General features: G+C 45.5%; 2 protein-coding genes across 4 annotated transcripts in view; one reads left to right on the forward strand and one right to left on the reverse strand.

The window, feature by feature from the left end:
- LOC111868961 (mediator of RNA polymerase II transcription subunit 20) overlaps positions 1-23,526 on the forward strand; it is a 344,422-nt gene that overhangs the window by 209,229 nt on the left and 111,667 nt on the right. The window lies entirely within an intron of this gene.
- LOC117282668 (facilitated trehalose transporter Tret1-like) overlaps positions 1-23,526 on the reverse strand; it is a 109,095-nt gene that overhangs the window by 7,121 nt on the left and 78,448 nt on the right. The window contains exons 2-3 of the mRNA XM_033753248.1: positions 20,262-20,357; positions 673-1,050 (exon numbers count right to left, since the gene is read on the reverse strand). Of these exons, the coding sequence (XP_033609139.1) occupies positions 673-1,050; positions 20,262-20,357 (474 nt within the window). The remainder of the gene's footprint in view (positions 1-672; positions 1,051-20,261; positions 20,358-23,526) is intronic.

A 23,526-nucleotide genomic window follows, 5' to 3' on the forward strand; every position in this document is an offset into this window, starting at 1 on the left:
AAGACCAGCAAATGAGGTATCGCATTTAGAAACACAGTGAACCTTACGCATGCAATTTTTATTGGACAGTGTCTTTTTTATGGGTTACGTCACTATCGAGACTACATAGCGTCGGATGGTAGGATGAGTGATGAAATGGAAAGGATTTGGAAGGAACCAGTTTTGATCAGATAGAGCTACTATCTTGGCACTTGCCTACGGGAACTTAGGAAGACTACGAAAACCACAGTCAGGATGTCAGGTATCGTGCCGGGATTCAAACCGAATATCTCCCCAGTACTAGTCTAGAAAAACATGTTCATTTCTAATATTGTTTAGGTGACGTGTATCCGCAAGAATGAAATCAGAGCGCTGTGTAGCACGAATACAAAATTTTGGTTAAGAAATCAAGAAAAGATACGAGTATCTCTTTTTTTTTAATTATTGCTAGTGGGATGGGACTAAGTCCCTTGTACTGCGGCCACTTCTGGCCTATTGTACCAGCCGCAGATGATAGGTGAGGTTGATTGTGGAGCAGTTGGTGGAATGAAGATTGGCAGGGGAAACCGAAGTACTCGGAGAAAACCTGCCCCAGCGCCACTTTGTCCACCACAAATCCCACTTGACCAGACCCGGGATCGAACCCGGGCCGTAGAGGATATTATTAAAATGCCATGCTTTGTGATGAGTTACCTGTGTGACAACGAGGACGATAGCGCAGCAAAAGCCGCCCACGAATGCCGTAGCGAACATCATCTCAACACTGCTGGCGAACACTGTCAGGAGCCAGGAGGCAGAGAAGGGAAGTGAAGTTATGAGCAGCACCCTCTTGCGACCGAAGCGCATGGCCAGGCCTCCCAGCATGCCGCCGAAGAAGGCGCCAAGGAGGGACAGGCTGGCGACCCAAGAAGCCTGCTGCTCGCTGACTGTGAAGATCCCGCTCGAGGAGTTGGACATGGCGGCCGGAAACCGCTGCTGCTGTTCCTTTAGTGAGTCCACTGCCGGTGAGCTGTAGCCCTTACCGAGCCCGGCGGCGAAGGGACCCAGCGACACGGCAAGCGCCGCCAGGATCTGCGGGCCAAGAAATACTGAGCTTCTGCAGGAAATTACTGGGGCCTCTAGAACTGGAAACTGAACTTGTCCAAGAAATTATTGGGGTCTCTAGGACTACAAACAGTGAGCTCGAAGATTTTCTCGGGTTCCTACGACAGGAAACCAGGAGTCTATACAAAAATTTTCTCATTTGGATGTACAGAATGGGAATCTGGGTTTCTCTGTAAGGCAGGGAACCAAGGACATGTATGTTAAGTTTCCCACTCGGACCTCCAGAACGTGAAATTAGAAGCATTTTTCTTTGTGGCCTCTGTTTTTCTTTTGCTTTTCCATTCCTTTCTTTATACATTGATTTATCCTCCCCCCTTAGTCCTTTCTTCCTCACTCTATATAGTTTTCTTTTTCTTCCTCTATGTTTCTCTGTTTCCTTCCAATTTAGCAAGATGTTCTGATGTTAATGGCAGAGAATGGGCTACAAGCCTTTTCTTCAGGATGTAACATTCACTTGAGATATTCCAGAAAATGTTTTTATGCTTCCCAGTTATGAATGTCTTGCGTTGGCAGTCACTAAGTGAGAAGCGCTGAATAACCTCTGACTCCTGTATTTACATTGCCTACAGTCCATGCGTGTAATTGCCTCTGAAGTGTTTTCACGTAGCGCCACGCACCACATCCTGCACCAAGCGATCTTCCGCACCGCACAGACGTTCTGCGTCATATGCACTTGCATTACCTGACTTCAGGGTACTGAAGGGAGTGTGCCCTCTGCCAATCCCCTCCATATTGTTTCGCTACTAACCGTGGTGAACAGATACACTGCACACCACATTTGCTTTCGTTATTATTATTAATGGTGAAGTAGAATTTAATTACTGTCCATTCACAGCAGCAGTAACAACTGAATTATTCCACCCGAATGTGTTCCGTTAATGTTATGATCCTTCAGAAATATTACCACTATGAGTCATTTTGAAATTCACTCCACACAACAACCCTCACGACACATTTTATACTCTATGATTGATTGAACGTCGTTAAATAATCTGTGACTCAGTCCCCAGTTCAGCGCACATAATAATTCGATACAACATCTGCTGGAATGTCGTGAAATGAGACGACAGCGAGCCTGAAAGTCGTATGCAGAGTTGCTAGCGCCCCCCCCCCTCCAGCCATGAATATGTACCAGTCTCTGCCACTGGGCATAGTGACGTCAAGATGGGATGCCTCAGCACCGAGCAACTCAAGATATTACCTAGAGTGTCCTCTGTTACCTCGAATTCTGTTGTTGTGGCAGGTTCTGTGCATCTGAAAATCGACGGCGGCGTCTCCCCACTCTTATACGGAGGTCAGTGTAGACTTGTATTCCGGAGATGCTGGGTTCGAATCTCATCCGGGACACCGGCTATTCTGACTGAGGGCTTCATTGATTTTCATCAGTCCCTCCAGGGAAATACTGACATAGTACCTCGATTAGGCCGCAGCTGCTTCCTTTCAGATCCTTGCCAATCCATCTGTCAACCTACGACACGACGCTGTGTGGTATCGATACTAAAAATCATCGTTAAATATCCTCCCAAATAAATTAAGATTACGGTACTTAAGACAATGAAGAAGGAAACACCAGATTCTCCAAAAAAATCTAAACGGCGTCACAGCCCAGACGTAACTTTAAATGAGTATAAAATAGCCCAGACGTAACTTTAAATGAGTATAAAATTTTCACTGGAAAATCCGAATGCAAAAGGCCTCTTGAAAGATATACGAGAAAATAGAAGTATGGTATTAAAACGGATTCTATAAGACAAGCAGGGTTGATGTGCTCTGGTTCGTCTGGCTTGGATAAGGCCCAGTGGCAGGCTCTTCTGAACACTGTAATGAACCTTGGGGTTAGAAAAGGGACTGTAAATTTCTTGAGTAGATAAGCAACTTCTGAGGAAGCATTGTGATAGTGGAGTTCGATGGACATTACTATTTTTTTTATTGCTAGTGGGGTTGGACTAAGTCCATTGTACTGCGGCCACTTCTGGCCTATTGTACCAGCCCCAGATGATAGGTGAGGGTGATTGTGGAGCAATTGGTGGAATGAAGATTGGCAAGGGAAACCGAAGTACTCGGAGAAAACCTGCCCCAGCGCCACTTTTTCCACCACAAATCCCACTTGACCAGACACGGGATCGAACCCGGGCCGCCGCGGTGGGAAGCCAGAGACTAACCGCTTGAACAATTGCGCGGCCTTAAGTAAGATGTTTCTGTGACTCTGAAGCACCCTGTTTCCGTATAAACAACCTCGGCACAAAAGCAGTTTTTATTGCTTAAGTCGTCGAGAAGTTATGTTAGAATTTGGTCACATCTCTTCCAAACTTTCGCCAGAACGTGATTTGTTTCCTGGGTGGCGCTCCGCTCTCTCGTTTCCTGTGACAGAAAACACCGAGGTCTCGTAAACTGCACGTTGCTAGGAGCTGGAGAAGTTCCCTTTCTCTTGCTGCATTTGGGGACGCGTACCGAGGTGAAGGGATCGGGCTCCCGTGTGGATACACGTCTTGAGAGCTGAACTGCACAGCAGTAAACCCTCGCTAATCCGGGTGTCGGATAATCCGGATCGAAATATGAAAAAGGCTGTTCACAGCTGGGCACATGGCATTTAGGAAGGCAGATGAGTCACTTGTCTGTTGAGACAAAACTTTACAGTTGCTTCGAACATGCATTAACACTTTCAAAAACAACTACAACTTTTGAGTCTTCAATCGATGAATAAATTTACTGTGTTTTTAGTTTTTAAATAAAGACCATACAGCGATATTTTTATTTATTTTCATCAACACTACTCATATCATTACATTTTCCATTTATTTGTGTTCTAAGTTTGTTCTTTTTTTGTCTTTTGGGGCTACTTTTTGCTGCATTATTCCGGAAATGTTCGGTTTCTCCCTCCCCCAATTAATCCGGATTATCGAGGGTTTACTCTAATTCGTGGGAACGCCCGGTAAGAATAAGTGGAAACATTGCTAGGTTTCATTGCTGGCCAGCGTTTTGCAGTCCAGTTGATAAAAGTTGTCCTTCTGCGACACACCATGAAGACATATAGAGGAGTGCAGGTAAAGCTCCACACATTCTCAACCTAGGCATTTGATGCCCTTTATTGTGTTGTCTGTTTCACGACGCTGTCAGTAGCTAGACTTAATGGCTTCGAATGACTTTATGATGATGTGAAAGCAAGCCGTCGTGACCTGTACCGGAGGTATTGAAAGATTTGGACATCCGGTGTCCCGACCGAGATTCAAACCGGGACACAATAAATATGAGTTTAGGGCGTTGGTGCAAGGTCAACACCCTTGGTGCTGCCGCATTTCCCTCCAGGATGGAGAAGATATATTTAATATCTTGCACCTGTCAGAAATCGAATCCCGATTCCCCGGTCATCCAGCCTATCGCATAGTCGCTATATCGACGGAGCTGTCACGGCTGTATTGCTTAGTTTTTTCTTATTTCTTGAGGTGGGGTGAGACTGAGTCCACTTGGTACGGCGGCCATTGTACCAGCCGCAGATGATAGATGAGTATGGAACATCGGTGGAATGAGGATTGGCAGGGAAGACCGAAGTACTCGGAGAAAACCTGCCCAAATGCCACTTTGTCCACCACAAATCCTACATGGCCAGACCTGGGCTTGAACTCGAGCCGCCGCGGTGGGAAGCCGGCGACTAACCGCCTGAGCTATGGCACGGCCTCTGTTACCCAGTTACTGAACATTAAAGTCGTGGCCCATTTGTGTCCGGTTAAAACTCAGTGTCCAAACACATCAACAAACAACCCGCCGTATAGTGCGATATGACATACGTGGGTGTGTACCAATGTTTCGGAGGAAACGGGAGAACTGCTCTGAACATGGAGGCAGCAGGTGTCTCCGAAACGTTAATACATATCCATAATACCACACGGCGTCACATCCAAAAAAACCGAAAACATCTTTGAGGGTCCAGCATGATGGCACGGTGACGTAGATTATAACGTCACCATTCGAAGGCTACTAACTCCTGCTTTAAATTTAAAGTGGAACCCCAAACCGCCATGACGTAGGTCTTGAACACACAGGACTTCCCTTCCGTAAGGTTGCCTGCTGGTGGCATGCAGCTGCGCGGTAAACACACCTCTACTGTTGGAAGCGGTGTTTTCTGCTCGCTCCGTGCAAAAGGATTAGGATTAAGAGAATTTGGGCTTCCCAGTTAGTTGAGTTCTGCACTGGGAGCTGTGAAGGTAGAATCTGTGCACGTGATGCTGTAGAAACTCTACTGTTAGAAGTCGTTGCCAGGGAACGGCTGATGAAGACAGCATGCTGGAAAAAGGATTAGAGGGTGCTGTGGTGATCTGTGAATTGTGCAGATCACCAAAAGAGCTGTAATTACCCGTAGTTCCGAATCGTGTGTATAAGTGTTCAATAAATCCATGCACCAATCCATACCCCTTCTATAGTCACACCCCTAAATCTTGGCAGCATCTAAAATACTGCCATACGTGTTTATGACGTTAGTTTACGAATCAGTAGGAATATATATTTTTATGTAATGTAAATAACATTCAGAGATAACAACTCGCACAGTAACGAAACTTTCTGTATTAAAGACTGGCCGGTTGATGCTGTATTGTGAGAGACATCTGAAAGCGATAAGTACACTCTGTGGGCAAAATGCAGGATTCTTAAAAGTTAAATCAAGCATTTGCCTTATGTTGATGTGTCTGTTTGTATATTCACGGAGTCTCCTCTGTCATTTCTACGCAGCAGGAATTTTTATCAACTGAATGTCAGAGAGAGAAAACGGAAATTGAAAACTCTCATTACTAAAAGTTTGAGGAACTATTTTTTTCTGTGGAGGAATAAAATGCTTTCAGTGCTATCCTGTATTCATGTCTGCTATCTAATAATATAAAGATTAAAATATTCAGTCTGTATTTTTGTATGGGTGTGAAACTTAAACTCTCATGTTAAGGATGTAACATGTCCGGAGTGCGGAGCCCAAATAGCTCATTCAGTGTATTTACTTGGCTATGGGCTGGCTGTCCGAGGAATTGAGGTTTGATTCTTAGCTTTTGCAGAGATTTCGTCTTAGTTACGCCGAGACCCGCTCTGGGATCCACTTGGTACGGAGGACTTTCCACGGGAGTAAAGAGACCACTCAGTTCCATCCCGTGCCGAGGTTAAGAATGCATGTAGCTATAGGGTCACTTCCCCATACGCCTTCACCGCTTGTATTGCGCACAGGGACACCATTGCCTTCGCTGTTTGTGAACGTGTCAGGGGAACGGGTGGGTCTGAGAGGAAGAAAATGACAGCGGGATAGAAGGAATTGTATAATTTGTACTTATCGTCACATGTCATATTATTGGAGTGATGAAATCAAAGTGAATGAGATAGGCGGTACGTGTAGAACGCATGAGAAGGGACAAGAAATTTATACATAATTATAGCTGGAAATGTTGAAGGGAGACACCTATTTGAAGACATAGGCATGGAAATGAAAATGTAGGAGTGTGTGACTATAGACGGGGTATGGAGTGAACATTTGATTTATTGACCACGTATACACACGACTCGGAACTAGAGACAATTACAGCGCTATCGTTAATCTCAACAATTCACAGATTACCACAGCACCCGCTAAGCCTTTTCTAACCTGCTGTGTTAACCAGCCGTTCCCTCGCAATGGCTTCTAACAGTGGAGATTCTTCAGCTTCCTGCCCTCAGGTCCTTCCTGTCTTTCGAATATCCCGCAACTGAACTCTCGCAATTATCGACTCAACTATAGCGCCATCTCTTCTCAACCTCCCATGTGTTCCGTTGAAAAATAAAATTACTGATCGTGAGTCTCAAACTGCTTGTCGCCAGGACGGACTGATTGGCAGTAAATCGCCAGTCGTGAAATAACTGTGACTTTGACTTCAGAGGTTTATCATGAAGACGTATGGGGGAGTGGAGTTATTGCTCCACAGCTCTTGAGCTTGGCACTAGATTGAGATGAGTGGCCAGCTTCACGCCCCGACCGCTTTGCGAACGACGAAAGGTCCCGCAATATTTACTTTTCTCTGGATAAAAATCTGGAGCAACTAACGGCGTGGTGTGCGTTGTGAAGATGAAGTCAGTCGCCCTCGTGTAAGAGCGTGGGAATTAGGCGATTGGAGTAAATGCAGCACAACGCTTGAGCCTAGGAGCATGAGATGGGGTTGTTATCTCAGCGAGAGAGCGCGTCTGTCTGCTTCACATTGTTTGGATGTACCAATCGATTTCCTGCAACTCTACTTCCCCGCCACTCAGCGGGCCGCCATGTTCATCCTCGCCTCGTCCCATGACAGGGTTAGAATGCTAACCCTCACAGACTTCACAATTTTTTTAGGTCACGAGTGAACAAGTAGAGAAGAACTCATTACCGCGCTTGGAAAATGTAAGGGGAAGAAGAGGGTAATGAAATTGGGGGGATGGAAACTGAGCAAACGAACGCGGTCAGAGAACACTTGTCCATGCATCTGTAATCACTACTGAGCGAGTTAAATAACTTCCTTTTCTTCCATGGGATGTCTCTTTGTCTGCACAGTAGAGCCGTAATCATTGTAACGCAATGCGCCAACAGGGCGACGTGCGCACTGGTTGCAGGTGAAGCTAATTCTGCCAGTCGTCACTTGTCATTTTCAAGAAAACTGCGTATTTATTATAGCGTTATGTCCCTGCAGTATACACGTAATTATGGTTATATTATGAATATCCATGCTTTGAAATCTTGAGCTTTCAAGTTCAAATATCAACCTTTACGGACTATCCTGACTGGGGTATCTGGTGGTTTTCCCGATGTAGTGATTCAAAGTTGGCTACAACCGCTTCCCTGCACATCATCTGAAAGTCATTATTCAATTATCATCCAAGTGCTCGACAGTGCATTAACCGAACTAACAGTATCGTTAAAGGTAAGCGGCCTCCGTAGTCTAGAGGTAACGTTCCCACCTCATGACTCGTGGTACGCGGGTTCAAACCCGGCGGAGGTCGTGGAATTTATAAGGGCGGAAAAATTCAGGGAACAAGTCCTCCGGGAGGGACTTTAAGCCGTGGGTCCCGTGTCGTAGCTTTACGGCACGTAAAAGAACCTCATATCTCCAAAGGAGGTCACTGAGCCAAATTCAAGGACATTCCCCTCCCAACAGTAGTCTCTAACGCCTCTGATAGATGGGGAAAGCATTATAGATACCGCTAAGCCAGTAGAGGCCGAACTCGCTGGCTCGGTCGGGACTGATGGTACGCACCAATATCGGTAGGGTATAGAGACTGGTAGAATATCATAGAGGGAAGCACAATGGACCAATACTGGTCTCAGTGCATGCGGAAACCCATCCTCTCCAATAACTAACTATCGTTAAAGGTAAGGGAAAGCTATCGCTGTAACAGGCCGTGGAGGGCCATTGGGTTCTGAGACGTCGAGGTTCCCACATTTTGTAGACAATCGGCTCACAGACGGCGGTGAGGTCGTCAGCCTTACACGCCGGCCACCCTTTACCCCCAGGAAGATTCCTGGTACTAATTTCTGTTAGAGGCTGAGTCGACCCCAGGGCCATAGTACGGCTGGAAGGATTATGTCAACTGAATCATCGGGAATCGAATCCGGGACCTTCAGGCTTGTAACATAGTGCCTACAGAATCGTTAAATGAAGCTTATATAAATGAATGAATTTTGTACAGATTCGCATTTCGAGTCTCGGACGCCAGATTTCATTTTCCCATGACACAGCCATTTGCATGCTGTTAGCCTACATTTAGCGCTTTTCATACTTCGCCCATTTTCCGTCTGCAGCGCTGCTTTATATCAGTTCGCCACAATAACAGATATTTGCGTTTCAGCCGAAGACTGTGGAATGTCATTGTCGGAATGCCATAGATCATCGCATGGAATGTACAGTCCGGTCACATGTTCCTAGTTTCCGCTGACAGCAACTCAGTCCACGAAGCACAGTCCTTGAGACGCTAATGGTCGTTTTCCTGGTCCAGTAATACCGTGCCGTTTATGGAAATTAGCGATTATTATCACGAGATTCTCACAGCGGTAAATATAAAGGTTAGTTAGTTAGTTAGTTAGTTAGTTAGTTATTGGAGAGGGTGGGTTTTCCCATGCACTTAGACCAGTATTGGTCCATTGTGCTTCCCTCTATGATATTCTACCAGTCTCTATACCCTACCGATATTGGTGCGTACCATCAGTCCCGACCGAGCCAGCGAGTTCGGCCTCTACTGGCTTAGCGGTATCTATAATGCTTTCCCCATCTATCAGAGGCGTTAGAGACTACTGTTGGGAGGGGAATGTCCTTGAATTTGGCTCAGTGACCTCCTTTGGAGATATGAGGTTCTTTTACGTGCCGTAAAGCTACGACACGGGACCCACGGCTTAAAGTCCCTCCCGGAGGACTTGTTCCCTGAATTTTTCCGCCCTTAAAAATTCCACGACCTCCGCCGGGTTTGAACCCGCGTACCACGAGTCATGAGGTGGGAACGTTACCTCTAGACTACGGAGGCCGCTTAAATATAAAGGTTACTGTCTTCCGGGATCTGACGTTGTGTAGTCTGGTAGAGAGATACGGACCTTTTCCTAGGAACGTGCTTTCTCCGTCGGAGTATAAGGAATGATACAGCTCTTTTACTCTGAAAATGGAATCAGTAGTGTTTTTTTTTAATTCGCTTAGTGGGGCGTGGAGTCCAACTGGGTCTACTCGGCACGGCGGCCTCTGATTGGCCTATTGTACCTGCCCCGGGTGATTATGATGATGGAGAATTTGGTGGAATGAAGATTAGCAGGGGAAACTGAAGTACTCGGAGGATACTCGCCCCAGCGCCACTATTTCCACCACAAATCCCACTTGACCAGACCCGGGATCGAACCAGGGCCTCCGCTGTGGGAAGCCAGCGACTAACCGCTTGAGCTATGGCGCGGCCAATCAGTGGGTTACTCCTAAATGTTTTTTGTTATTTTTGTCATTTCCTCAGGACAGTCCCACGATAGTGCCTTAAATTAGTCCAGTTTTTTTTTTCGGTTTGTTATTCACTGTCGTCCGACAATTCGACGCTCTGTAGTCTCAGCCGCTGGCTGCGTCGTTGAATGCGTCACAGAAAGTAGCGAATTTCATGTCAGACCTCATAACAGAAATGGAGTTAAGAACAGTAGACTCACCGAAGAGGTTCATGTAGCGGTAACGTTCATATTCAGATGGTGATTGCTTCGAATCTCGGACGGTACATCGACTACCCTGACCGAGCCTCTCCTGGTTTTCCTCAGTACCTCCAGGCGATTGCCAGGGTATTGACTCGATTAGGACACAACCGGTTCCTTCCAAATATTTTCTGAATCATCATTTGTCCATCGTCCATCCGTTCAACGTTATATAATCTGGCTACTAAAAGCGTCGTTAAATAAGCGACGAATAAATTAGTAAATAAATGAAAGCATACGTACAGCGTATGAACGTACTATGATAGGAAGACTCGATGAACAGTGAAACCAACGACGCCGAAATTATGTCCGTAAAATAATATAAATCTGTTGCGGTAATTTAATAGCTTTTGTTTCCGGAATGTTACACTTTATCGTCATGTTTTCCGTATGTGTTTTATCCACTTTTCTTTTGAGTTCCCTTAACCGCGGCACGTCCTGCAGCTAATTGCGTTCGCGTTGGTTTACACTGGAATCTGTCGGCCAGCAAATTAAATCGAGTGAGATTGTCGTTATGTTAGAGCAGTCGCTGCCCGCTCATGCGCAGCGAAACCACAGAAACTCCTCCATTCCTTTACTCCCCATTCCTTTACTTCTTCCAGAACATAAAATGTCTACCCAATGTCGTAAAGTGTTATATTTAGTTGTTTCCCACACCGTATCCACGTAAAAAAGCAGAAAGGCGACGACAGTAACTTGAAATATTCACTGTTATCGCAGTAAAGGGACAGACTGCATCGTTGTACCGAGAGTTCGAAACTAGTCCCAGAGACCGGCTTCCTGGCTCAGGTGTTTCATGGTCTTATTCAGTCCATCGACCCAAATTTGGTGTAGGGTCTTAAGAGCAATGTACCGCCACTCCCTCATATATTTTTCGAATTCATCGTTCACGATCGTCATACCATTCACTGAGGATGTTGCTGAAGGCGCTGGCGCTACTACTGACTTCCATTCAGACGTTTTGTTAGGTTCGAATCTCGCCCGGAACACAGGCTATCCTGACATGTTTCAGTACTTCCCCTTATTCTCCCCAGGCATGTGCCGGGCTTGTACATCGAAATGGACTACAGTGGCTTCCTTCCACATCCTCTCCAATTCATTATTCACTGATCAGCCGACCATTCTGAGTTAAATTAAACATAAATATGTCGCACAATTTGGTGTAACTCCATGGAGCAGAGTTCTGGAGAAGCTAGTAGTCGCTTAGTTAGTCAAGAAATTATCCGCCTGTTATGATCCCTGAAGCTTGATTGCCTTGTTCACAAGAGCCCTCATCCTGAGTCAAACATTTTAATGAAATATGCATTAAGGTCCAGTTTCATACTGCTCCCATGTATGTCCTGAGCCTTGAGAACCGTCCGTTCGCTTCAGATCTTGCAACTGAGGTTTTGTATGACCTTTGCAGCTGAAAATGCCGTTGCATATTATTATTATCTTTAGAGGGGGTGGGTTTCCCCATGCACCGCGACTGATAGTCTATTGTACGTCCCCCTTTAATTACTACGGTCGCCATACCCTACCGGTACTGGTGCCCGCTATCAGCCCCATTCTGCCAGCGAGGTCGGCAACGGTACCCGATGCTTTCCCCATCTACCGGAAGCATTGGAAACTACTTGGGCGGGAAACTTGCCTAATCTTGCTCAGAGGTCTCCTAGAGACATGAGGATCTTTTACGTGCCGTAAATCTATGACCTCCACCGGGTTTGAACCCGCGTACCTTGAGTCATGAGGTGGGAACGTTACCCCTAGACTACGGAGGCCGCTGTGCCGTTACATAACTCTAGAGTGAAATTATTTTAGGTCATCCATTTACAATGGTTCGGTTTGTTATTACGGAGTGACACTTCGTGTTCACAGGGAATAAAATCAAAGCGTGGTCGAGATTTCATGTCCTGTAGAAGCAGTAAATCATTCAATGTACTGCGGTGGCCGACAACACAACAACTGATAAATGAACCTTATACTAAAAGTGATAATATTCTGTTTTAGTACGTGTATCCGCTGCGTGTTGCGATGTGGGAGATCACCATCAGATGGTACTCATGAATATATACACGCTCGTTATTGAAGTGTCTATCCAAAGTGGGTCCATTTTTAGCCTATTTTCTTAGTTTGACAAAATAAAAATAGGTTCATAAGGTCACCGTGCTGTCTGTGTGTCCCTGCGTCTGACTCCCCCCCCCCTCCATCAACTTTTGAAAGCCTCAACCTATCTTCATGAAACTTGGTATGTCTGTCATGGTACCTGAGCCCATTTCAGTGGCGTACTTCATAAATCCCTCATTAATCCATGTGTCTCTATGTATATCCTATCATTGCTAGGCAACGGCTCGGTAAACACGTTACCGCGGCAACGAATGCATAAACAACAAATATATTGCGATATGCTGGTCAAATAAAACGAGTGAAATATGTGAAATAGGTGTATATATTTTTATTATGTGAGGACGTGCCGTAATTGGTCAGTCCAAGAAGTTTTATATGCTGTAAGTAAATATGTTGTTATGGCTTGTATAATTAGTGGACACAGACCAGACTGCATTGCGGTTTACGTATGGAGGTTTTCTCGTGTGGATATATTGGTGCCCTGTTTCGCATGGTGTGCTTGAAGTGGCCACCGAAATACCCTAAATACCATATACGTACGCAAAAGAATGCAAAAGTAAATAGAGTAAATTATTCTCCAAGCTTTTCGTCACACTGTTGAAATGTTCCCTTATAGCTTCTGGCCTTCTTGGTGCGTAGAGAATTTGATACAAAGAAGAGTACATTTCTAGAGTAAAAGTAAGTAAAGTAAAGCTATCCCTGTAACAGGCCGTGGAAGCCAATAGGGCTGTGAGATGTTGAGGTTCCCACATTTTCTAGACAGTCGGCTCATAGATGACGGTAAGGTTGTCAGTAAATAAAGAAATTAACTTGAGTTTATGAAACGAGACTCTTGAGACATTTTGATGACGACAAGTAAAGGATACACAGCAAGTTATGATGCATATACAGGTTGTCCCAGGAGGAAAGTTCGTGCTAAGCAAGAAAGTCTATATGTACATGTGTCCTATTCCGAACGGTTTCCGAGATAGAGCCATTTCACTGCACAGTACACTGTACACTGTAGAGACGAGCAACACGCCATGTCCTCACACGAATTGCAAAGTGCACTGATGTTGACGGCGGAATTTTCGAAAATGTACTAGTATACTAAATAAACTGTACCAACGTTGTTACTTGAACAATAAATACCGGTATTAGAAACAGTACGTAATGTCTCTTTCTTATCAACATTTTTGGAACTGTACAGTGAAACAGCTCTATCTCGGAAACCGTTCAGAATAGGACACATGTACATTTACACTTTTTTTTGCTTAACATGGCCGATACTGTGACCTCCCAGAATACTGACCTTTCCTCCTGGGACACCCCCCAATATATATATAATATATATTACATTAGACTTGTTTGTGTTATTAACAGATATGAACAGATGTTAGATCTTTCTAACGTATTATTAATTAAGAAATATTAAAATACGCAAGCTACCACGAAAGTCAAAAAGAATTGTGATAAGATGTAAGGTTTATTTTAGAATTAACACATCAAATTTTCTATGCCGTGTATGAGGCCCACACTGGAATTCTGTGGCACAGAACACAAACTAACCGTGAACTAGGTGCAGTCCGGCTTCGATGGATCGATACCGCGTATTTCCACTGACAAATGGTAGCCTTTCCCCTGGCGTGAAGTAATATTCAGTTTGATAGACGGCTGTTGAATGTCTCCCGATTTAATTGAGACGTCTGCCCCATCACCCTCCCTGCTGCAGTCTTTTATTTTAACACACGTGATCTCCTCGTCCCTGTGACAACAGACGCCGTCATATGACAGGATCGTGGACACGTGGCTGCCATTGTTCCGAGGCGCGCACCTGATGACACTCTCTGTCAGAAGAACCTTATGGCAATCTCGGCAGGTGCCGCGCTCGAATATCACGTTTTCCGGGACAGCTGCAGTGCCCTGGCTTGAAGGGGCGCTATCCAGGGTGCGAAGATAACAGCAACTGACAAGCAGAGTGAACAGTAGTAGTTCTTTGGCTCCCATAACAACACTTTACGCCCTCACGCACTCTCTCTTGCAAGTCTTGCGGCAGAATATTCATCGAACCTGTTTCTGGTATTTTGTATCTTTAAGTAAATGACCGTATTGAAAGTCGAGGTCATGAGATATCAGTAATCCCCACCATTTCTCGATTGAGGTCAAGAGGCCGTGTGCTTCAGGGGTACTAACTTCGCCGTCAACACAACAACCTGTGAGTAAACAGAAGTGGTATTAATGTGCCGTTTGTCTAGAAAATGTGGGAGCCTCGACGTCTCACACACCTATGGGCCTCCACGGCCTGTTAGAGGGATAGCTTTACCTTTTGTGTCTTACTAAAAATTAGAAATATAGTCGCAATAAGTACTAAAATGGTGTGAAGAGAATTTTCAAAATCTGAATCTCATCCTGACTATACATTGCATGTTCAGTCATTAAGAATTCCACATACCCGCTGCTGCTCTACCTCTGAACTGCGCAAAACTCGTGTCACGGCCAAGATTCGAACTGAGGATCTTCCGAATACAAGTATAGAGCGTTACTACTACAGCAGCGCGCTGGGTTTGTTCTTTGTTTTGTGTCCTGAGAAATCACGGTGCGGCCGAATGGCGGGCGATAAGCTTTAACTTGCACGTCATCATAGACATCAATGCGACGCGACGAAACTGTGGCAGATTGAAATGTCTGCACACTAGAGACGTCATCCGACTTCGTCCGACGTATTGCCCCTTGTTTTCTGAAATAAAAAGAGTTCGAAAAATTCTGATCGTGACGTGCTCCATTGCTACGTGGAAAAGCGAAGTAAGTGACATCGTGTATCAATGTACTTGAGGATGGGAGGTGGATGTCTCCAAGATCGCGTCAGGCCGCGGTGTTGTCGAACGCACCGGGCCGATTGGTTGAACTTCTGCTTTTTAATCGAGAGGTCTTGCTTTCAAATCTCTGCCCCAAGGTCGGTAGATGGCGGTTTTTCGTGTTCTTACTCGCTCTCCGCATAAATGCCGGAGTAGTAACTAAAGTCACGCCTTGACCGCTTCTTTCGACGTCCCTCCTAATTCATTATTCACTATTTCTCCTACCATTTGACGCTATATATATATATATATATAGATGTGCTGCTGGCCTGTCTGTCCGCTCTTGAAATAGTGAAGCGTACTGACGCCGTTTAGTACAATGGAAGTTCGCCTATGTTTTCGTGGCACATTCTGCTTCCATCTTCAGGATCGAGGAGTAAGTCAAGTTCGAAGCCAACATCAGTTACTTTTATCTTTCTTCCTATTGGTTCTGAGTTCCTTCCCAGGAGTGTTTCTGAGCCACGTTCCATCCTTCGCGGTTCGCTTTGTTTTCTGTTAGCTTTTTGCTGCTTGTTTGCTTGGCTTACACTTTGACCCTAAACATGTAGGCTGTTCATTGCTCCAAAACGTCAGTGAACCTATACTGAATAATACGGCGTCACTTCTCAGAAGATAACACTATTTGATGTTTTCATGTGTTCCCCTCACTCTCTTCGGACAGATGTCGGAAGAGTGACACCGAATAGGCCACGACCACATCCTATCTAATTGGTTTTTCTGGCATGGCAACAGCTCAGGTGGTCAATCGCTGGCCTTCTGTTGTGGAGGCCCGGGTGAGATCCCAGATCAGATAATATGGGATTTGTGGTGAACAAAGTAATTACGTTGCTCCCAACAGTGCTCTGTACTCATCTGTGGCTGGTACACTGACCGGAGTACCATGTGGACTCAGTCTCACCCCACCCTCACAAATGAATTCATCGTTCCCTCAGCATCCTGCCTTTCGACGCAGTGTAGCCTGGGCTTGTGAAGGCGTCGTGAGGCATGTCTGTTGAAATGTTGCCTCCCTCCGTAGGTTAACATTTTCCATGGTAATGCATGCCAGCGTAAACAGGAGGGCTCGAGCCTTCTGTTTCCGCTCCAGCTTGTGTGACGGAATAAAGTAACGGGAACCACTGGGCGCAGTAATGTAATTCATATAGTACGAACAGACAGTCAGTTCAGCCTGCGTTTGAAATGTAATCACAAACACGTAGAAGTGTTGGGCGCAGTTTGAAGTACTCTGCCGTATGTCGTGTCACAAACATCTCACACAGAAGAGATGAAATCACGTCATATCAGCTACTGGTTATTAACACTTCAAAACACAAAATAAGAAGGGGGGGAGGAAATTTCCCGACTTTGAAGGTTCCTTATTGTCTTTATGGTAACGGCATGTAGCGGAGAAGGTAATGCGTTCGGAAATGAAGAGGTAAAGTGTCGGGAAGTGGACTTCGTTATGAACCGAGGAAAGAACTTCAGCGGGGTCTCCGCAGGTGATCGCAATTTTGGCGTTAGCGTTAGAAAGACTGAATTACTGTATTTTGTTTTATTTAATCTACAATGGTATTAGCGTTGGGAGGGCTGCACGTGAAAAATACAGGGTGTCAGTCAGCATTCCACACTGTATTACATCCTTCTAATGCAGCCCGGGGGGTGAAGGGGGTTGTAGTGAGAGACTACATTTTGGGGGTGAAGGTTCCCAAGTAGTTCCTACTCGTCCTACTGCCACGAAATTCAGTTCTTACGTCGCAGAAAACGCGTTTCCATTGCAAATAAAGGATAGTTAATATTGTTTGGGGACATAATCACTGTTCTTCATAATGATCGTATGTAACTTATAAGTTCACAGTTCTTTTATTTAAAGAAGGTGGTGCATATAGTGTGCATTATGCTTTAACTTGTTTCAAACGGACGAATGTGCCCCTGTACGGATGGCATGTGCTGTACAAGTGGAGTAGAGCTTGCTTTGACATCTGGCGCATCGCAAAATGAGCACGTGTAAAGGAAACTTGTTTCGTTCGATGCTTCCATTGAATAAAACCAAGCAGTAAGACGTTGAGTGAGGTTATGGTTACTCTGTACTTGTTTCGCGTCGTTTTATAATTTCGTGTACATTTTCTTGGCGCATTTCCAAATAAATATTTTGAGTTCGTGAAGCCAGTGAATGTATTTAAACGTGCATCAGAGGGTGTGGCTGTTCGAGCCTGAATACAAGTATGGCATTTGTCTCCGGAGCATAAAGCATTTCCTTTAAAAGGGAACAGAAGACAGGGAAAAATAGATTGATAAAGACGGAAACAACACATTAGAGGTAGAATGAAAGGAAGAGAAAGAACGAGGAAACAACAATATTGTCACGTATGGGTGACTTCAGACGCGGGTTGGACTGGCGAATCGATTTATTGGATATTCACCAGTCAAGAATATTGTAATTAAAACACAAAAATAAAGTCTTTTATGTCTGCTTTAGCTAGTCGTTGCTAGGTAGCGGTTCTAAACAATGGCTATTCCTTTGGAAGGTTTTCCCTATCCGTTTCCTGGCAACGGATTTTAACACAGGTACTATAACTGTCACACTCCAGATATCACTGCACTACAGCACACATAAAGTATTCAAATCACACGTGAAGTCCTCACTGGACGACTTCTGATTCTTATTGACTGCGAACTTCCCGTCGCTATGTCCTACCGGCACCTGACTCGAACTGCTCTGAACTAACGTGCTTCAAGTCAAAGTCACACTGCGACTGACGGTCAGTAAGTCTTGGTGTTGAGCACCATCTGGGGCTCATGACCACATATTTATTGCTGTTTGACAGTTACAATCTTGTTTTTATGGGGCACCCTTTCTGAGGAGAGGATGGGTCTGTCTTTTGTATATGCTGCTGGCCATTGCCAGCGCAGTCGTTCTCGGGTCTAAGTCCCTTGGGATTCGCGACCATATTTTACTGTCTCAGAGTTGAGACTTCCCTTTTCGTCGCCTCCTACGACTCGCAGGGTCACGGTGGAGGTATTCGACCCCTCCTCCACGCCAGTGTACTCACTCACTAACTTGCTTCAGAATTCACCTCCACGCCAGTGTACTCACTCACTTGCTTCAGAATTCACTTCTCTTATAAGTACTCTGCACAGACCCCACAGAAAACACAATCTGTATTGTTAATGATGTCATCGCGTTGAATTGCAAGGTCAAGTACTTGGAAATGTGTTTAATTTAATTCGCTTAGTGGGGGATGGAGTCCAGTTGGGTCCACTCGGCACGGCGGCCACTGATTCGCCTATTGTACCAGCTCCGGGTGATTATGATGATGGAGAATTTGGTGGAATGAAGATTGGCAGGTGAAACCCAAGTACTCGGAGAAAAGCTGCCCCAGCGCCACTTTGTCAACCACAAATCCCACTTGACCAGACCCGGGTTTGAACCCGGGCCGCCGAGGAGGGAAGCCAGCGACTAACCGCTTGAGCTTTGGCGCGGCCATTGGAAATGTGTTTCCCTAGCTGCTATCTAGAAACGGATTGCATAACCCCATTGTTCTTTTGTTGCGTGCGTGTATTACTTAGCAGCAGCTGTTTCGGTGGCTCAACAGTTCTTGCGTGGAGCAAATACGTACGGTGGCCATGACTGTTACAGCAATGTGCAAGCATTGTGGTAGGATTTTGGGATCTCATTTGACTCCTCATTTCCGATTCTTCCTTAATTACACGAGTAAACTTTAATTTGTTAATTTGATTGTTCCTCCTTTAAAGTTGTATATGAGGCACTGCTAAGCCTGTGGCTTGTGAGAAACCACATTCAGGTTAGCTCGCAAGGTATTAAATATGAGTAATTCTGTGAAGAAACAGGGCTTAATGCTCTGGCGTTTAGTGTTTAATATCAGTGGTTCCGAAACATTTTTATATGACGCCCCCCCAGTTCTTTTGTTGTAACAGACGTTACCTTTTGGACTCGTATTTGTGTTAGTGTTTATAGTCACCGACTCGTTATTAGTGCAGTGCCAAAACTGCAAGTATGGAATTCGAGTTCTAAAAATGCTAATGCTGCACCATGCTGTGAATAATATCGAAATATGTTGAAATCCAGTCGTTCTGCTTATGGAAGAGGTGCTTAAATGCATCTAAGAGATTATTTCGGCTTAATTTTACAACAAAAATTTCATTTCTGTCTCATGGCCTCAACTCCGCCCCATCAAAGGTTGCGCGGCCTCCACGTTGGAAGCCACTTTTATGTGCTCTGTTCTTTTGCCGTTATAAACCAGGAAGAAAAACGTGGAACACGCGACAGCAAAGATATGACAGCGGGCGGTCCGAGAAACAGCTGCCTTGTCCAGACTGTTCGTGTCGGAAACGTTCTCAGGACTGTCGACCGTTTCCTAAGAGTGAGAAATGTCTCACTAGATGACAGTTGTCTGCTTCCTTACTAAATACACAGGATTTGCTTATCTTACGGTTTGTTTCACAGTTCGTGACAAAGACATGCTCCTGGACGTTAGGCAGTTATTTTCTGAGACATTTTAGCTATGTGCTTTTTTATATCACTCTTTTGAACCGTATGTTGCATAAAATAATGAAATAGCCTAGTTAAATTAATCATAGAATGATCGGACTTCGATTCCCAATAGGGTTACGGGCTTGTTTTTCCACCGCTTTGTCCATACCGGCTCTGAGGCTCACTCGATTTTCTCTCCACTGGATACCAGGGGTGATTTCACTTGAAGCTCATCATTCACCTCTTTGTGATGCCAGGGGATTCAACTAATGGCCCTCTGGAAGCTCTCAGGGTGGTCTACTTAGGTTCGTAGGAAAATGGATACTTATGCTGTATCGATACAAACTTTTGTCTGTATCGCTTGCGACATTTTATTATGCGGTATTGATCGATTTATGTATCGAGATGACATTAATTGTGCTTATTTACATTTACAAAAATTGTGTGTTTTTTACAGTTTGTGTTTTATCGATTCACAAATCGACATATATCGACCTATATTTATTATCTGCACTCAGATTTAACAGAATAACCTGCCTAACATTTGTAATATATCGATATATATCGCATGTCGACCATAGCTGACCTGCGAAAGATGTTGCGGCCGCTTCCATGTTGCTATGTGCACAGTGGAGGCTCGCGGCATCTTGCTACTTGGAGTCACCGCTGGGTGTACTGTCACCTGCAACACAGGAAGAAACGCTATTGGCACCCCATGTGGCAGCTACAAGGAAAACAGAGCACCCGGATATCGGATTTTTACGTCTTCATATATGTAAAGAATGTCCATTTTGAAAACGATTTCATGTTCGAAGTGTTACTCAGATTAAGCGGTGCTGAGAATGCTGAAACTCTCTTGCATCCCTCATATGAAGTGATAAAGAATTAGAGAAAATTCCATATTGCGGACCTTCACTTTGTACTCTTCGGCTCTGTTGTTTGGAAGGATAAGACTGGTGAAGCATGTGACACGAATTGAGGAAGAAGTCTTAGAGATGGCGCGGGAGATCGAGGCGGAGGGTTCCGGAGTGTGAGGATGTGAACTTTTTTTTATTGCTAGTGGGGTCCCTTGTACTGCGGCCACTTATGGCCTATTGTACAGCACCAGATGATATGTGAGGCTGATTGTAGAGCAATTGGTGGAATGAAGACTGGCAGGGGAAACCGAAGTACTCGGAGAAAACCTGCCCCAGCGCCACTTTGTCCACCACAAATCCCACTTGACCAGACCCGGGAGAGGTTGTGAACTAGATCCTGCCTGCTGACGCTTGAGAACATCGTACCGAACATCCGGGTTCCATAAGGGACGACTGTAAGATTGTCCAGACTGACTGTGCTCCGTTGAGTTCACGTACACGTGTCCACTCTCGTGTCCCCTTCCGCCACTGTGGGGCCAGCCCAACTGCAATAATTCAGCGCGATATGGATGGCTACAGCTTTCAATTTCCTGCATCTCGCAATATTGGATTTGTCCACACCAGTGGATCGTCGGGGAGAGCAAAAAGTCTGATTGTTCTGCAGCTTGCTGTACCAGCTCCGTATGAAATCCTATTAAGTTAGCTTCTAGAATATGGCGCCGTGTAGTTTGGTAGCTAAGGTACCGGCGTTTCTAATGGACCTTCCGCCTGCGTAACCACGAGTTCCTGACTCTCCTCCTACCGCCCCTCAATTTGTAATTATTTTACCTCGTTTTTGTTTTGTCTTGCCGAACGGGTTGGTCTAGCGGCAACACTCAAGACTTTTATTCGGAAAATGCTCGGTTCGAATGCCGGCCGAGGCAGCAGGTAGTCTGAGGATTTTTTAGTTTTCCTCAGTCCCTCCAGGCAGTTCCCGGCCACGATCGCTATTTAGCGATCATCAATCACCTTGTCATCGAGCACGATGTGGCCAAACACTGGCAGGGTCATGAAATAAGTCGAAATTCCAGCTTCATTTGTATCATAAGCTTGTCCCCCAGTGTACCGTGCCAGTAAGGCAGGAGTTTAAGTAGTGCGGCCCGCGGCGATTCTCATTTACTGTAATAATACTGTTTTTTTTAATTGTTAGTGGGGTGAGACTAAGTCCCTTGTACTGCGGCCACTTCTGGCTTATTGTGCCAGCCCCAGATGATAGGTGAGGGTGATTGTGGAGTAATTGGTGGAATGAAGTTGGCAGGGGAAACCGAAGTACTCGGAGAAAACCTGCCCCAGCGCCACTTTGTCCACCACAAATCCCACTTGACCAGACCCGGGATCGAACCCGGGCCGCCGCGGTGGGAAGCCAGCGACTAACCGCTTGAGCTATGTTATTTACAGGTTTGTACTCATTCGTGCATAGCATAGAAAGCATTGTGTAATCTGAAATAGATAGTTTGGCCCTCTCCAATATGTCTTGGGAGTCCACAGTACAAGAATTTGTTGTTTCCATTCTTATATATTGATAAGCTCGAAATTCGATTTGATGCTTACATGACAACTTCTCGTAATTTACGGCTGTTTTCTCGCAAGGTCGATTTAAAGCAATTGTACACCCCTGGTGTAAGGACAGTTCAAAGAACTGCTGACAGATTTTGCTGCCTCGCCCAGTCACTCTCTGGAGCCATGCAGCCTACTGTTCGATGAGGATTACAGGCTGCATGTGTGGGGAAAAAGCGACTGGAGCGCGAAGCTGGCACCGCCAACGAATATTGAAGTTGTGAATGTACAATGATTTACCTCCATGTCCCTCCATACACTCACATAGTGTTATGCTATACAAGGGAACGGCAGGCGCAGACTGTGAATGTCTGCACGCCAGTAATGAGTAAGTTATGTGAAATGCCAGACACTGCTTCGCAGCGCCAGTTGTGGGTATGTGCGATAAGTGGGTTCATTGGGTCAGTGTCGGCTCGGGGCACCAACTTTCTTATCTGCTTCGAGCCAAGTAACGCTGCCACCGCCTCTCAATCGATCTTGGTGTCGAGCCGTTTTTGGGGTTCGTTGCCAGATTTTTGTTTCAGTTGCTTAGACACTTGCAGTGTCTTTCGTCATAGGGTGGCCTCTCCGACGAGAGGATGTGTCTGCCCTTTGTCTAGTCTATGTCTGAGTCATTGTTACTGCGCAGCTTCGTATTTCTATTTGCGCATGAGTACCTAAGCTGAACCCTTCTTGAGAAGCCGGCAGTTGTGCAGCTACTCAAGAACTTCCCAGCATTTTATGGAACCCGAATGTTCATTACCTGGTTCACAAGAGCCCTTCACTAATCCCTATCCATAGCCAGATCAATCCATTCCATACCACCCCATCCTGCCCCTCTAAGTAAGTAAAGTTGTCCCTGTGCTTGACTAAGCACTATGCCATGAAGACGTATGGGGGAGTGGATGTATAGATCCACGTTTTCTTGACCTCGGCAGTGTCTGGAGGTGAGTGGTCAGTTTCACGTCCCAGCCATTCTGCTCCCTGATAAACAGCCCCGGTACCCATTAGATCGGAGGCTGGGTGGGCTCCAGAGCCGGTCTGGACGACGTGAAGAAAATTCTTGACCATACCGAGACTCGAACCCCGACCCCTCGGTCGTCCAGCCCATAGCCAGTTGCCATACCGACTGCTCTATCTCGGCTCACCCATCATGTCCTATCTCTCTAAGGTCCATTTTAATATCCATCCACCTATGTCTTGGTCTTCCTAGTGGTTTCTTTCGTTCTGGCCTTCCCACGAATATCCTATATGTATTCCTCTTCTCCCCCATTTATAATACACGCCCTGCCCATCTCATCCTCTTTGACTTCTTCATTCTATTAATACCTATATGGTCTCTGGCAGTGCAGGCTTTGTGCAGCACACACAGGGATACTCAGAAGCGCTGCTGACAGTGTACAGCTTGGTTGCATCGCG

The sequence above is a fragment of the Cryptotermes secundus genome, unplaced genomic scaffold (assembly GCF_002891405.2).
Source record: "Cryptotermes secundus unplaced genomic scaffold, Csec_1.0 scaffold1090, whole genome shotgun sequence".
In the NCBI taxonomy this organism is placed as follows: domain Eukaryota; kingdom Metazoa; phylum Arthropoda; class Insecta; order Blattodea; family Kalotermitidae; genus Cryptotermes; species Cryptotermes secundus.